This window comes from Cheilinus undulatus, linkage group 8 (genome assembly GCF_018320785.1).
Source record: "Cheilinus undulatus linkage group 8, ASM1832078v1, whole genome shotgun sequence".
Classification (NCBI taxonomy): domain Eukaryota; kingdom Metazoa; phylum Chordata; class Actinopteri; order Labriformes; family Labridae; genus Cheilinus; species Cheilinus undulatus.
The window spans coordinates 30,588,681-30,603,549 of NC_054872.1; the positions used below are offsets into that span (position 1 = coordinate 30,588,681).

A 14,869-nucleotide genomic window follows, 5' to 3' on the forward strand; every position below is an offset into this window, starting at 1 on the left:
GTGTTGTAGGGATCACCAGACCCAAACCCAAACTTTAAACAGCTTTAGCAGCCCTATGAGAGTCTGTAAAATGTAACGTTATTGATGCGTCTATTTCACTGATTTGTATTAACCATATTGACTATGATGTTTTATTTATAGAATAAAGAAAATTCAAGAGTTTGTAGTTTATGGTCATAACTAAGGTAAAACTTTGAGTGAATTATGACTGGAAAAAGGACTCTTCTTGAAAAAGAGAAGCTCACTGCAGCCCAAAGCTTTCATTTTAGCTCAGAGTTTAGGATTTGAACTTGTTCATTTTAACCTGTGTTATTGAACTCTGAGCTAACACTTTTTAAGTGACCTTTCACAACATTGGCACCAGTTGCATTTTTGCAATCAGGCATCAGTCTCAGGGTTTAAGATGTCATTACTTCTCCCACCCACTCATGGTCAATTTTCTTGAATATTTCCTTTGTGTTAAAAAATCTTGACTATTTATGAAAATTTGAGTACGAGGCCGGAAGAAAGAATTTCTTAAAAACTGGGGGGGGGGGATGTGGTTGTTTGCATCCACACATGCAGCTTGACCCCACAGATTTCAGGGAAATCTGAAGAGTTTGGTGCAGACTGTCAGTGATACCTCCACATGTAAAATTTTGCAACATGAATCTTGTCACTTAAAAATCAAATAGAAAAACAACATTTAAAGGTCTCAAAAATCTATTCTGGCCTTATTTTAAGAAACAATAAGGCAGCCGGGTTAATAATTTCCCAAGCTGTTCAAGGTAAGCCTCCCTGACTTCTCTGCTGAACTTCCTTTATTTCCTGTTCAATGAAGGATTATTGTAAGCATTCTGTTTTTGCTCACTTCTGTCAGGTAATCTGGCTAATCCTCTGACCTGTTTACATCCTGTCTGACCACAAGCCTTTCTTTCCACTCCTAGTGTTACACTCATAGAGTTCCCAGATATCAGTCATTACCTCTGAAAGTGTACAATAATTGGTTTAGAGCCACTTGAAGTGTAAACGATTAGCAGCACTACAAATAGAAGACACTCGTAGAAATAGAGAGTAATATTACTTTGAATCAATTAAACGCTATGAGAAAGGGCTTAGAGAAAAGTGTAAAATTAACCTAAAAAAACAGTTAAGCAACAAACCTTTAGGAGCATTTTTTTTTCACCTCTTTACATCGTTATCTGTCAGCCGCATTTTTTGTTTCAGGCATAAATTCATGAGCCGCTTTCTGGATCCTGAGCCCCCAGTCTAGAAACCCCTGTACCAAACTAACATGGAAAACTAATTTAAAGAGTCAACTTTGATTTAAATCAGGAACCAAGAAACACAAAAATATGAACAAATAACCGCTTTTGGTCCTTTTTTCTGCCTCATCTTAGCGGGTGCAGAAGTGAAATGAAGGGTTGAGATGGAGTCTTGTTTATGAAAGGTTAGAATAAAACCGGTTTCCTGGTGATTTTAAATGAGTATGATGTAACAGTAGATCCTGGTTTGGTTCCAGTCAGTAACTTTTGTTGCATGTCAAATATCTCTTCTCTCTCATTTCCTCTCTGTTCCTCTTTTTTAGTGACACTGAAAAGGTAACAGGCATATACGAAACCAAAAAGTGATGCCTACTTTCTGTTAGGAATCCAGAGAGGTTTAAACATTGTTAGAAACATACTTGTTCTTTCCTCCTTCTCCTTGCAGTATGCTTAATTGATGCATATCAGATTGTTTTTATGGCTTTCAATTTTTATTTTATTATAAACAGTTACATGACATGTAACACTCAAAACAATCTTTAACTACAACCTCTACCCCAAAACCTGGGACCATCTACCTCTAGTGTGTCTTAATATAAAAATAAATAAGAGATAAGTTAAAATATTTTCCCAGGCCTCCGAAAACGACGCCACAACCCTCTTTGGATTTTGATCCACCAGTTGAGAGCCATCTAGATACACACCCGACCTCAAGAAATATTTTACTTTTTTAGTCCTTCATCCTATATGGCATTTGTTTGAACACAGCTAAGTCCAGCTCAGTCACCCTGTACTGGAAAGGATTTCTTCTTGATCCTGAGGATGACTTGTTGTCCAATCATGATAACAGTATCTAGTATACCAAGGACAGGAAAACAGCACAGCACAAACTCCTACAACAGTGATGCTCAGGACAAAGCAAAAATGGCCTTTTTATAATGTAACAGAATAACTTTATCCAATAGCAGATGTATCGGAGGAATGCAGATTCTCAAATCAAACAAGCCCCCAACATTGTGGTTTTTCTTTTTTTCTTTTTTTTTTTTTTTTTAAGTTTTTCACAATCTTGACCTATTCCTGTTCATCATACTATCCCACAAATCTCTTTCCCAAGAAAGCCTGTGATTTCTCTGTCTCCTCTGTGTTCTTTCTGCATCCTTTAGTATTCATCTGATTCATGACCTCTGCCTAGTGCCTGTATAATTTTATCTAACTTTTTTGCTGACCTTGGACCCTGAAAACTCAAACCAAAATCCTTTTTGTAGAACACAGCATTATTGAAGATATCTTTAGAAATGGGTTGGGGGTGAATTGTGTTGTTTAAGGTCATAAAATGATTAAAAACTGGAGGTCTCTTTTCACCCACATGCTCCAAAATAAAAGTTTTATAAACAATAATTAACAACAAATACATAAATTAATCATGTGGCATTTTAAAACATTTTTGCTCACTAATGATATTGAAATACAATAGTTAGAGCATTAGTGCTTTTTAACTGCATGCTTTATTGTCCCCATCAGCAAGCTTTAGTGAAGCCACTGCAGCCACAGTGATGGAAAACAGGTCCACCACTGCTCCTAAATGTCTTGTTTCAGTGTAAAAAAAAAACTCTCAGGGAGCGCAGGTGGTCAAGTGGTTTAAGGCGCTACCCATGTACGCAGGCGGCCTGGGTTCGAATCCGGCCTGTGGCCCTTTACCGCATGTCTCTCCCCACTCTCCTCCCTGTTTCCAAGTCTGTCCTTCCTCTATCAAATAAAGGCATGAAAGGCCCAAAATAAATCTCAAAACAAAACAAAAAGAACTCTTAGGGAGTGGATAGGTCAAACTTATCTGTTTCTTGTGTGATCAAACCGTTTGCTCTTCCTGTTCCCTCATTTCCTTCCCAATCCATATCAAGTTCCTTTTTCAGGAGTTAAATTAATGTCATCATCTTTTATCTGCCAGAAGGTGCTCATGTATTTCAAAATAAAAGGTGGTCTGTATCCAAACAGGAAGTCTGTTACCCTTTTTTCAAGACAGGACTGAAATCTAAAATGAAGCATACGGTTTTAAATGCAAAATAGCAGAATTTTAAAATGAGACAACAAAGTAGATTAATCACAACTGACTGCAAGCCTGAAAAGCAGATGGATTGGCCAGATTCCATGTTTGTCATCAGGTAAATCCATCTTGCAAAGCTCATATCTGAAACTATTGTGCCAGGTCTGAAAATGGACCTGACCAATCAGTGTTATTTGAAGAGAATGAGGCGGTAGCTACAGGTGGGGTTTAGTTGTAATGGGAGAGGGTGGGAATGGCTGCTGCCTGTGTAGTGTTTAGCTCAGATGTAGCTATAGTATTGCAGCAGTTTTATCATAACTGGACCACATTTCCTTATTACATAAAGAGCAAGAACAGCACTGAAAGCTTTTCATGATGGAGAAGATGTTTTGGCTTTTCTCTCAGCCTCTTTCAGCATGAGTTTGCAATAGTTACAGGAAGGGTTTTTTTGTACTGCAAGCTAGTTTATACAATTGCTGCCACCAGTGTAGCGATTACCTCAGATGTAGCCATAATATTGCAGTAGCTTTATCAGAACTGGGCCACATTTCTTTATCAAAACAACAGCAAAGAACCCCCTAAAGTTTCTCTTAGCAGAGATGATGTTTTTGCACTTCTCTTGTTCAGTGTTAATTTCGTTGACTAAAACTCTGACTAAAGATGTTCGTCGACAGCCTTTTTTTCTATGACAAAAACTACACTAAGATGGGTCTGTGATGACTAAAACTTACAAAAACTAAGTTTAGTTTTCGTCAAGATAACTAAAACGAGACCAAAATGTAACGTAGTTTTCGTCGGACATTCAAAATCCATGATATTTCTCCACTGTGGGTAAATCTGTCAAAAAAAAAAAACAAAAAAAAAACAATGCAGCTGTAGCTATTCTGCCTCTCAGATGTAGAAAGCAGGGACCCTAGGTTTGGCAGAGTGCATAGAACACACTATTATGATTTGGTCCCAGATTAAGGCGAGAAAATAAATGCTTGGACTAAAAGTAAAGACTAAAATATGAGGGCTTTTTATTGACTAAAACTAGACTAACATGTTTGAGTTTTTGTCAACTAAAACTCGACTAAAGCTAAAAAAGGCTAGAAATGACTAAAATGTGACTAAAACTAAAATACATTTCATTTAAAGACTAAAACTAAGACTGAAATTAAAAATAGCTGCCAAAATCAACATTTCTCTTGATCTGCTTCGGCATGAGCTTTATCCACCAACATGCTCAGGTGCCTGGTCCCTGATCCGAGTGCACTTGAGCCCAAAGTCCAGTTTGTGTTGGTCAGTGTGGATGCAAACGAACAACACTCAGGTCCTGGGCCTGGCCCGCTTAGGGAGGTGATCTTGGGCATGATTCAAATGGACTCGAATGAGATGTGAATGCCATTTGGCCTGAATACAGGACAGAGATACGTCAGCTTGATGCCATCATAAAAACTGAACTTCCTTCCTAGGCGTGGCAATTTGTCCACATTTTTTCCTCAATAAATCGTGGAAATCATCAGAATCAGGTCAAAAAATTGCGTGTTATGACTCACTTTACTCACTGCAAAGGCAATAAGAGTCTCCTGTCACCTTCAAAACTGCCGTAACTGTGTGTTGCTTGCCTATTTAGTTCCTTGAGCTGCATGTACATGTGTTAATACAAATAGGGTTGCTGCTGGCATCTTAAAAATGATTTGATAATACCCAGATAGGATGGACTCTTTTGCCACCATTAAACATAAATAATCATCAAGCAGTTAAAAACAATGATGCCTAACGTGAAAGCACCCTAAGGCAGCGCCACCCTGTGGAGCTCAGGTTATAAGTGGAACTGCACATGCCTGCTACCTCAGTTTCTCTTCTGACTCTGATTGGATGTGACTGACAGACTGTTCTTTCAGTGGCCATCAGAGAATTTTTTTGAAAGTCCTGCCCTTCCTTGAGCTTTGAATTGGATCTTTCCCAGAAGAATGTGGAATATATCCATGCAATGAATATATGAGGTCGTCTATCTGGTGTGCCAGTTGATATTTACTGTAGATATTCAGAGATTAATCTTGATTAAAAATTTTAATCCTTTCACTCTTTCCTGGTTAGAAAAAATTTAAGGGGTTAAAATTTATTTCACTTTCTTTTGCATTGTCTTGGTAGGTTTGTGATTTATCCCAGGCCCAGGCCCATCCTGCTTGTGCTCCCATCCCCATAGTGCCCCATCCTTCCCTCACCCCCTCCTGTTTTAAATATTTTGCTCCTGTAAAAGCAATCTGTCTTTCTTCTCTCCTGTCCTCAGACCATTCAATATCTGTCATTCTCCTTTTCTCTCCCCCGTCACCACCTCTCCCTCCCCTCTCCTTCTGTTCACGCTCCCCTCTGTGGGTTATTAGGAGACCCCCCTCTTACCGTCTTCTCACACTTAATGAGGGAAAGAGAAAGTACACCAGCCCTTACAAAAATAACACACAATTCCCCTCCAGAGCCATGAAACACTGAGACCTCCCCTCACTCTCTCCTCCATTCAGTCCATTAGCCTCCCTCTGTTTTTACACACCCTTTAACTCTTTTTAGGAGGAGAAGCCCCTTACTCTTTAGCACTCATACAATCCCCGACGCATGAATGCACACTTGACTTTTTCTGCATTCTTTCTATTCAATTTCCGTTCTCTTTTTGACTTTTATGGAGGCATTTTCTTTCTTTTCTTCTTGTTACTGTACTTAAGCGGCCCATAGCTGCTTTCATTGTTTATGTGTGTTTGGGATTGTTGTAAACCTCGTGTTTATGATCCCACAGGCGCACACATACACAGATACACAGAAACTTTCCAGTTTAAACTGGGACTCAACATATTTATGTCCAGCAGAAATATTTACAACCATTACCAACCACATTTCACACACATCCAGGGCAGATTTAGTGTTTCTTTAAAACCATAAGGTCACATACAAGCCGCGTGCGCACGTATCCAGCGGATGTAGCAGAAACACACTAATATAAGAGGCTTTAGCTGGATTATTACATCTACTCATAAATAACACAAAAATAAGTCTGTTTCTGCAGCGTGAAAGTGTGGTGGAGTGCACGCATAAAGTTTCATGTGCTGGTTTCACACCTCCTCACGGCGGCCACAACAGATGATCCTTATGAGAGAGCCTTGTGACAAGACGGCCACATGTATTCCTTCACTCAGACACTCAACTCCAAGCGTGAAATTTTGAGCATGCTTTGTCACATTATCTTCTTTTAGTTACACTTTGCTGCAGAGGCCAGTTCACATGAGAAATAGGGATCTCCGTGTGCACGAGGGGGCAAAATCAACTACTCCCTTGCTCTTTTTTCTGTAGAGGAGTGCAGAAGAACTTTCCAGCTGTTTGTAGCAGCTGTGAGAGTGAAAAAAAGAGGAATGGATCAAAGAAAGAGAGGAGTGAAAGACAAGAAGATTGCAGAGCTGACAGGGATCAGAGTGACGAGAAAATCTGAGAGCTCTTATAGTGGCATGTGTCAGTGTGTGTGTGTGCATGTCTCTGTGTGTGTGAACCAGCAGCAAACTTGATAGGTTCTTGACCAGACAGAGCTGCTGTGGTTTCCAAGAGCAATGATACCTGTTGAAGCTCAGTGTTTGATCTGGTAGGTACAAGATTACAAAGAAATACTCCAACTACTGTTTAAATACACTTCCTGTTTTTCACATGCTGTTTGAGGAAAAAACAGTATGAAATAAGCCAAATGTAAGAAATACTTTGATATGTATTGATATTTAAGAAATAGTCATATTCCCTATTCATATATCAATACATCCAATTTAACCAAGCATTTATGCTAGCATAAATGTCAACACAGCACCTTCAGCTGTGTCCAAAGGTTATAAAATCTGCCCACAGAAATCTCTCAGAAGTTGATTAGTGAGCTTTAGAGGCTTGGAATGTGGATTTTGTGACTTTTGGACGCTGCCAAGCAAGTTATTCCTGCCAGCTTCCAGTCTTTGTGATTAGCTAAGCTGGCCGGTTGCTAGCAATAGCTGAATAACCTAATAGCTTTATCACTTGATGCAGAAAACACTAAAATAAAACAGTTTACTTTAGCTGTTCAAAAAAACAACAGTTATTGTCTACAGATACTCTTAACTTGTGAGCAATAGACGAAAACAAAACAACATTAACCTGCAATCGCTAACATTGTGGTGTTTAGTGATAGAGAGCTGCAGTTATGAGTCCTAATAACTGGAAGTGTTAGCATAAAATGCTAACACAATTCTCAAACACTGTGGGATGTTTGAATTTAGGTTTGATGCCCTAAATATGGTCTACAACAATGACAAGCTTAGGAGATTTTAATTTTTCTTTCTACAATATAAGTCCCTATTTGTGAAAACATAAGCTCTTTTTTGTCTCACTGAGGGCAGTTTCTAACAAGTGGCCAAACTATAGAGTTTGTTAGTGACATTAAACACCATCATAGATTACATGTAAAATCATCCATGTAAACTATTTCAGACTCACAGCTGACACAGTTATCACAAGGGATGTGCGTGGCTAACTGGCTAAATTAACTGTGGTTAACTGGTTGAATTTGTGTATCAAAGTAGCCAGCGCAAGATTTATGAGTCAGTAAAACTCATACTTTATAAACACAGGCCTGGTCAAATGCTCTTTTCAATTGTAATTAAGTCTCCCACCACAAGTAGTCGCTGTACATTAATTTAATAGCCGCTGCCTTCCTGTCAGTGCTTTCTCTTCACCAGCTGTAAACATGGGACGCTTAGCAGTTAGTGTGCCATAGAAACAGCGCAGTGTGACAGTGTTTTTAACTAGAAAATGGACGGTTCAGTTCGATTTACAGAGCAGGCGCCCATATACAGAGGCTTTAGTCCATGATGCAGTGGTCACAGGTTTATGTCCCTATTCTGACACATTTTGCGCAGGTTTTTGCCCACTCTCTCCATAATTCCTGCCTAACTTCAGCTTCAGCAGTCCTAGCCAATAAAGTTTAAAAACAACAGTCTTTCATAAAAGCACAAAATACATTTGGAAGCTTATTGATGGTGACATCAAAGCCAGTTGATCTTGCATATACTAATTCCTTTATATCATAAAATTAGCTTTTTAACTCTTCCAATGGTGATTATGCTTTAAAAATTGAGTGAATAGCATTAGCTCAGGCAGGCCACGGACACTATTGGCTAATCACACTCATGCTACCATATTTAAACTGCTCTATCCTTGCTACACTTTGCTGCTCCCTCTGAAAGCCGCTTTTTGCAACCTTCCTCCACCCCAGCTCCTCCTTGATTCTGCGTCTGACTTAATCAGGGTCATTCTGTTGTCACTGAGGACTGCTCTGCTCTTGGTGTTTGCTGCTTCTCTCCTTGCCTCAGGATTTCCTTGTTATGTACAGGGAAGGCTTCCAGATTGGCCTATAAAAAAATACATCATCCTTAGAGCAATTTATTGTTTTGCATTTTACTATCAGATGTAAGCATGTTAGATGCAGGTATTTGGTCATTTCGTTTGTATTAATGTTTGAGGTTGGAAGTTGACTATATTACTGCCAAAGCATTAGACCAAACAACTTGACAGAAGAATATTAACATCCTTAAAACCAAATTATTAGCATTGCTTAAAGTGCGGTATATCTTTCTGAAGTTTGACAGAGTAAAAGAATAAAAATAATGGCATGAAATGGGAATTCTAACTTCAGATTTTATGACAGTAAAGTGGTTAAGCAAATGTCTCTTTCCAGCATTAGTTTGTGTCCCCCAGGACAGGGACAAAGCTCAGGGAGTTATCGTCATTACAGTAGTATAAACCAGCAGCACTGTCTCTGCCTGATGTTACAGCTGTTGTTTAAGGGCAGGTATGTTAAACTCTTTCCACTGTACAACTCCGTAAGGACTCTGCTGGAAGGAGTGCACGCTGGACATGTGCTCATGCACGCATGCATATGCTCACACTGTTGCACGTGCACACACAGTCACAAACATTTGTGGTCATGCACTGAAAGCCATGTTGGATTTATGAGAGCAGCCGCTTCCAAAAAATCTATTATTTCCATATGGCTCTAATACGGTCTCAGACTGCCAAGAGCAGCACAGGGACTAAATGAATATGTGTGTGTTTTTGTGTATCTGTGTGTAGAAGGGTATAATTGCGTGTTTGCTCTTACTCCAGGATCTCATGTTAATTTTCCCCTTCTTTATACACTGTTTTTCCTCAATTTTTCCTCCTGCTCCACCCTTATTTCTTCAGGGACTTGGAGAGAAACTACCATCACAGTTTAATAGCTGCATGATTTTAGATTAGATCAATATGTGGCACTGCATTTTTGCACATTTCTATCTCTTACTTTCCATGTTTCTGTCCTGCAGGTGTGTGGAGGAGGCGCGTTGGACTCCAGAGCAGAGCAGTGTGCAGCATTTAACACCCAGGAGTTCATGGGTCGCCTCTACAACTGGGAGCCTTTCACTGAGGGTGAGGATGTGAAGTAAACACACATTACACTGCACAGAGAAGTAATGTGATAATAGTACTTAAGCAAGAATTAAATGCTGAAATAGGGAGGGAGTGAAGCGATGGTAAAATGTGTGTTTGAGTGAGTCAGATGTTACTGTTGCTTTAGCGCGTTGGCAGGCCTCCACAGTGAGCCCAGCCCTCCTCTCATTGAGGAGCATGTAGCGTTGAGGGTGTTGAGAGTCAAGGGGAATAGAGAATGACTGGAACTTGATCTGCTTTTATTCTTCTCTTTAAATGCACTCCCTCCACTCTTTTTCCTCTCATTTGTCCAACATCTCCCATCTCTCCCCTGCCAAACGCTCTCCTCCCTGCTCTGACTAAGCACACAGATTCTTACTGAGTGAGATAAAGAAAGTTGGAGAAACGGGAGGTGAGAGGTGATGAGATCCGAGCGTTTTTGTCACATGAAGACGTGGCTTGTGCTTGTGCGTGTCTGATTTCTCTCTGAGCGTGTCCTCATGTGGTTGAGTGTTTGTTTACTCTCTTTTTAAGAGTACAATAGTTCAACAGCGCGGTGGAGATTGTGTCTATTTATCTTTGTTTTTCAATGCTGGAGGGAAAAAAAAGAGAGAGAAAACTCCAAACAGACATTTGAGGAATTCAGGAGAAGAAGAGTGAAAATATTGAAAACATGGGGACTTTGGGAGTAAGAGAATGGAGGAGGGGAGAAAGAAACACAGCTGTTCAATGATATCAACAGTATTTGCCATTAGAGTAGGATATACAATGAAAGAGCCTCTGTGTATTTACAGTGTGGGTTTGCTGGCATGTGAGCTTCTGCAGTAGATGAACGGCTTAGCGGATCTGAGATAACATGTGGAAAAATGTTTGTGCATGTAAGTTTGTGTGTCTGTGCACTTGTGATTACTGTATCAACCGGCTGGCGTCTCTGAGTGTAAAGCCAGAATCATTAGATCAGTTACACAAACAACACAGTTATTTAGTACCACTCTGTTTAAAATAACACACACATTACAAAATTTGCCTCTACTTACACTCAATTAAAGCAAAGAACAATTATGAATTTATGTAATATGAAGAAGATAGAAGCAATGGAAGTTGAATGTGTTAATGTGCAATAATTAAGCATTCAATACATTCTATATTATCTATTCTATTATGGCCTCTACGTTTTTTATCTAGTTGTGATCAGTATCCATACTGCAGCATATACAGTAGGTCTGTGTAGTCATACACCCTATGCACGTAGCTGATCTGCCCTCCTCAAAAATGTAAACTACATGTCTACACACGCCACCATCCCTGTGATTGGTCAGCTGGGTAGTATCAGTTGACAGTCAGTCTTTAAGTTGGCATGTTGTGTGTACTTTAGAGCAGTGGTTCTCAACTGGTGGGTCAGGACCTGAAAATGGGTCTTGAAGCTGCTTAAGGTAGATTGTGAATTGACCTATGGCTAAGCCACGCCCCCTCCACTCGCTCGGACAAACAATGAACATTCACTGACAGACGCTATGGCAGTTGTCACAGTAGGAGACATTTTACAGGAGGCTATTGACGATTTTTGGAGACAAAGATCACATATCATCTAGAAGTCACCAAAAGGGTCTAACCTATGCATTGGAAATATATATTAATCATTTTATTGTCAGGAAGGTCGATAAAAAGCTTCAGTTACAAGCCCAAATTTACAGGTCCCACTGCAAACGTGATAAACCGCACCTCATTGCCATCACAATCTCAGACCAGATCCAAGATAGAGGATCAGCATCAAAGTGCAACTGAAGTTAAGGTTTTTCAGCTCAGAATATGAGAAAAAAATAACAGCCTTTTTACCACCTTTACCAAGAGTGTCTCTCCGTTAGTTTGGTGCTACAGTATTTACATTGAATCATTCAGCATAATGTTTGTCAACCTTTAATATCTCGACTATTACAGATAAGTTCATGAAGCTAAGCTCTAGAAGTTAACGTTAGTTTAACTAGAGCCCTTTGGACAACAGCTAATAATGATGTCGGTCACCAAAGAACAAAAACCAGAACAAAAAATGCCAACAAACTCCCAACAAACAATGTGACACAACGAACAACGCAGCTAGGAGCTAACGTTAGGCTAACTTTAGCTAACGTTAGAGATGTTAAAGATAACTTTCCACTTCTTTCCAGCAAAGTGACAATATGCTGCCTCAAATATGATGTTGGCTTACCTTAGAACAGATGTAGATATCCGTGTTAATTTCATTCACGCTGAGTTGATGTTGTGGTCTACTGCACAATTATATCCAAAGAAGACACTTTTCTCGGTTTAGATGTGGCCTAGGAAAGGGTAAAAAATACACTCCGTTGCCCAGCCTCTCAGGATACCTTGTGTTGGAGTCGCATGTACCCCATGAACACCGTTTAACCATTTTTAAACTTAAAATCTCAAAAAAAAACTCATAAAACCGGACGAAAACTGACTTTCTCCCATTTCTTTCAATGGATGTCCAGGCAGCCGATGTCTGAGTGTATGGAATGGCTATATGACCTGTGATTGGCTCATCGCGTTTGAGGGCGGGACTTAGCCATAGGTCAATTAGTGCCTGGAAAAAAGATGGCGGCTAAGTTCCAGGTAGACATGTTTGAAGTTTTATTTCACTCTATTTTGCTGTAAAGAAAAGTAAATTCTGGTTGTTATCTTGAGATTTTGGCTTATTTATCCTGCTATATTTTATTTAGAAATATTATCAAGAAAGCAGACTTTTCCTATGTGGATGTTTTCATTTTTAAAAAATATTTAAAAAAACAACAAAATCTAAGTTATCATTAACCTGGCACATCAGATGGATGTGTTTCACACATCCATCTGGTAAACCACTCACAGACAGCATTTTGGAAAGCGGAGAGCCTCTGAAAAAAACTCGGAGGGTGATTGGATGAACGCTCTGTCTGTCACATCTTTATGGGCCAGTCAGAGCAACAAAACACGTGACGTAGCTGCTACTGAGCTGTGCCCCTACTGAAGGAATAAACTCCACAGAGAACAACTTTTGTCATTTTTGAAAAGAAAACAACTCACTGCCGTTCTTTGTTCTTCTTTTAACAAAGAAATGTCGTCAAGTTCTGATATAACGTGCTTTAGCAGCTTCCATGTTAATCTCTTCTGCCAATATTGCACCAGCCTGTTGTTGCTGCCTGCTTACGCCTCGACTCCGCCGTGCCCAACAGTACTGCCCCTCGACACTGATTGGTCCTTTCTAATTGGGCCAAAACAGTTCAGACGGGAGCTTTGCAAGATGGATTTGCCAGTAAGAAACATGGAAACAGGGGTATCCATCTGCTTTGCAAGGTTATGTTATCATAGTAATCATAATGAAATGACTTGTTTACATGCATGTCCTCCCAAAGTTTTTTCCAATATCTTGTCCAGGTTTGTTTTGCTCTATCAAGGGTCCAAACTGTGACACCTAAATTGAAATGAATTGTAGTGGTTGAAAAACTTTGGAAAATTTGGTTGAGCTTTCTTGTTGAGGAGGTGGTAGTGGGTGCTTAGCTCTGCCCACCTCCACCCACCTCTGCTGAATACTTCTTGTTTCAAACTTAAGACACTGTTAGATAAAAACTATTGTCCATAAAATTATTTATTACACATTAATCCACAGTTTTTTTTTTAGGGATGCAGGATATTATTGACCTGATATCGGTATCGGCAGATAGAAACGGCAAGTATTGTATCGTCAGGTATCAAAATTTCTGCGGATAATTACGTCCGATATTTTGGCCTTAAAGATTGGCAACAATCCAATATCGTGCATCCCTAGTTTTTCAAGTCATTGATAAATTTGGAAAATGAGGGAGAAAATATGTTAAAAGTAGCCCTTCTATTTTGCCTGCAAGCTACTTGCAAATTCACTAGCTGTGTTAAGCAGAAAGGCCACCTTTAACATCTTATTTTTCTCATTATGTGAAATTCCTCCATGAAACAAAAACCATGGTTTAACAGTCAGTAAGTACTCCTTATAGAGTGCAGTTTTTATTGAGGATAGTCCTCAAATCAAAAGAATAAGTAACACACAGAGGTAGGCGGAGTTGACAATGCATCTCTACAGGTCTTTTTGTTCTGTTTTGACTGGTGGCTGAATTGAAACACTGTGTGTTTAATAAAGTCAGAACTTTCCTCAGCTTTTGTGCTCACACAACCCAATTTTAAACTATGAAAATAAGTGACAGTGGTCTTTTGTTTTTATATTTCTTGTCATGCCTCAGTTTGAAATTACCATACAGAGCTTCAGGGCAGTGTGCTGGTGCAGCAGTCCTAGATTTGATTTATCCGACTTGAGGAGCTTGCATGTTTTCCCAATTCCTGAGTGGATTTCCTCCTGCAAATCCAAAGACATGCAGGTAGGACTGGACCATATGGACAAAATCATAGTGCAGTTTTGTTTTGCAACCTAATATTTTGTGATATAATACATCTTCTCTACATCCAGTAGAGAAAAAGTAAATTTATAGAAAGAAGAACCATAAAAGAATAAACTCAAATCCTACATGATCTAAAAATGGCTGTTTTTATTGTTATGCAGTATTTCCCAAAATGACATAATGCACAGCAAGATACCAGAAAATATATCAGATTTCTTCTTTGCTACTTGCCGTATTTACAGGCTTTAACATTAAAAAGTCTTTGTAGTATGCGCATATTTACAGTGCCTATAAAAAGTATTTATGCCTTTGGATGTTCTTACCTTTCATTGTTTTTTATAAATCAATCATGATCAATTTAACTTGGCTTTTTTGACAAATAAAAATTTACAAAAACATCTTTTTTAATGTCAAGTGGAAACAGTAATTAAAAATACGTAATAATTTGTACAGTAAAACATATATGCATAAATAAATATGCAATCTATAAATATTCAACCCCTTCAAGTCAGAGTTCAATAGATGCACCTTTGGCTGCAATCACAGGCACTGAGTCTGTTTGGATAGGTCTTAATCTGGCTTGCACATCTGGACACTGCAATTTCACTCCAATACTCTTTGAAAAACTGCTCAAGATCTGTCAGGTTACACAGGGATCATGTGTGAACCCTTTTCAAGTCCAGCCACAAATTCTCTGTTGGATTGAGGTCTGGGCTTTGACTCGGCTACTCCAGAAC

General features: G+C 39.2%; 1 protein-coding gene across 1 annotated transcript in view; it reads left to right on the forward strand.

Annotated features, from left to right (window-relative positions):
- adamtsl4 (ADAMTS-like 4) overlaps positions 1 to 14,869 on the forward strand; it is a 65,573-nt gene that overhangs the window by 27,606 nt on the left and 23,098 nt on the right. Inside the window, exon 5 of the mRNA XM_041792999.1 lies at positions 9,630 to 9,732. Within this exon, the coding sequence (XP_041648933.1) occupies positions 9,630 to 9,732 (103 nt within the window). The remainder of the gene's footprint in view (positions 1 to 9,629; positions 9,733 to 14,869) is intronic.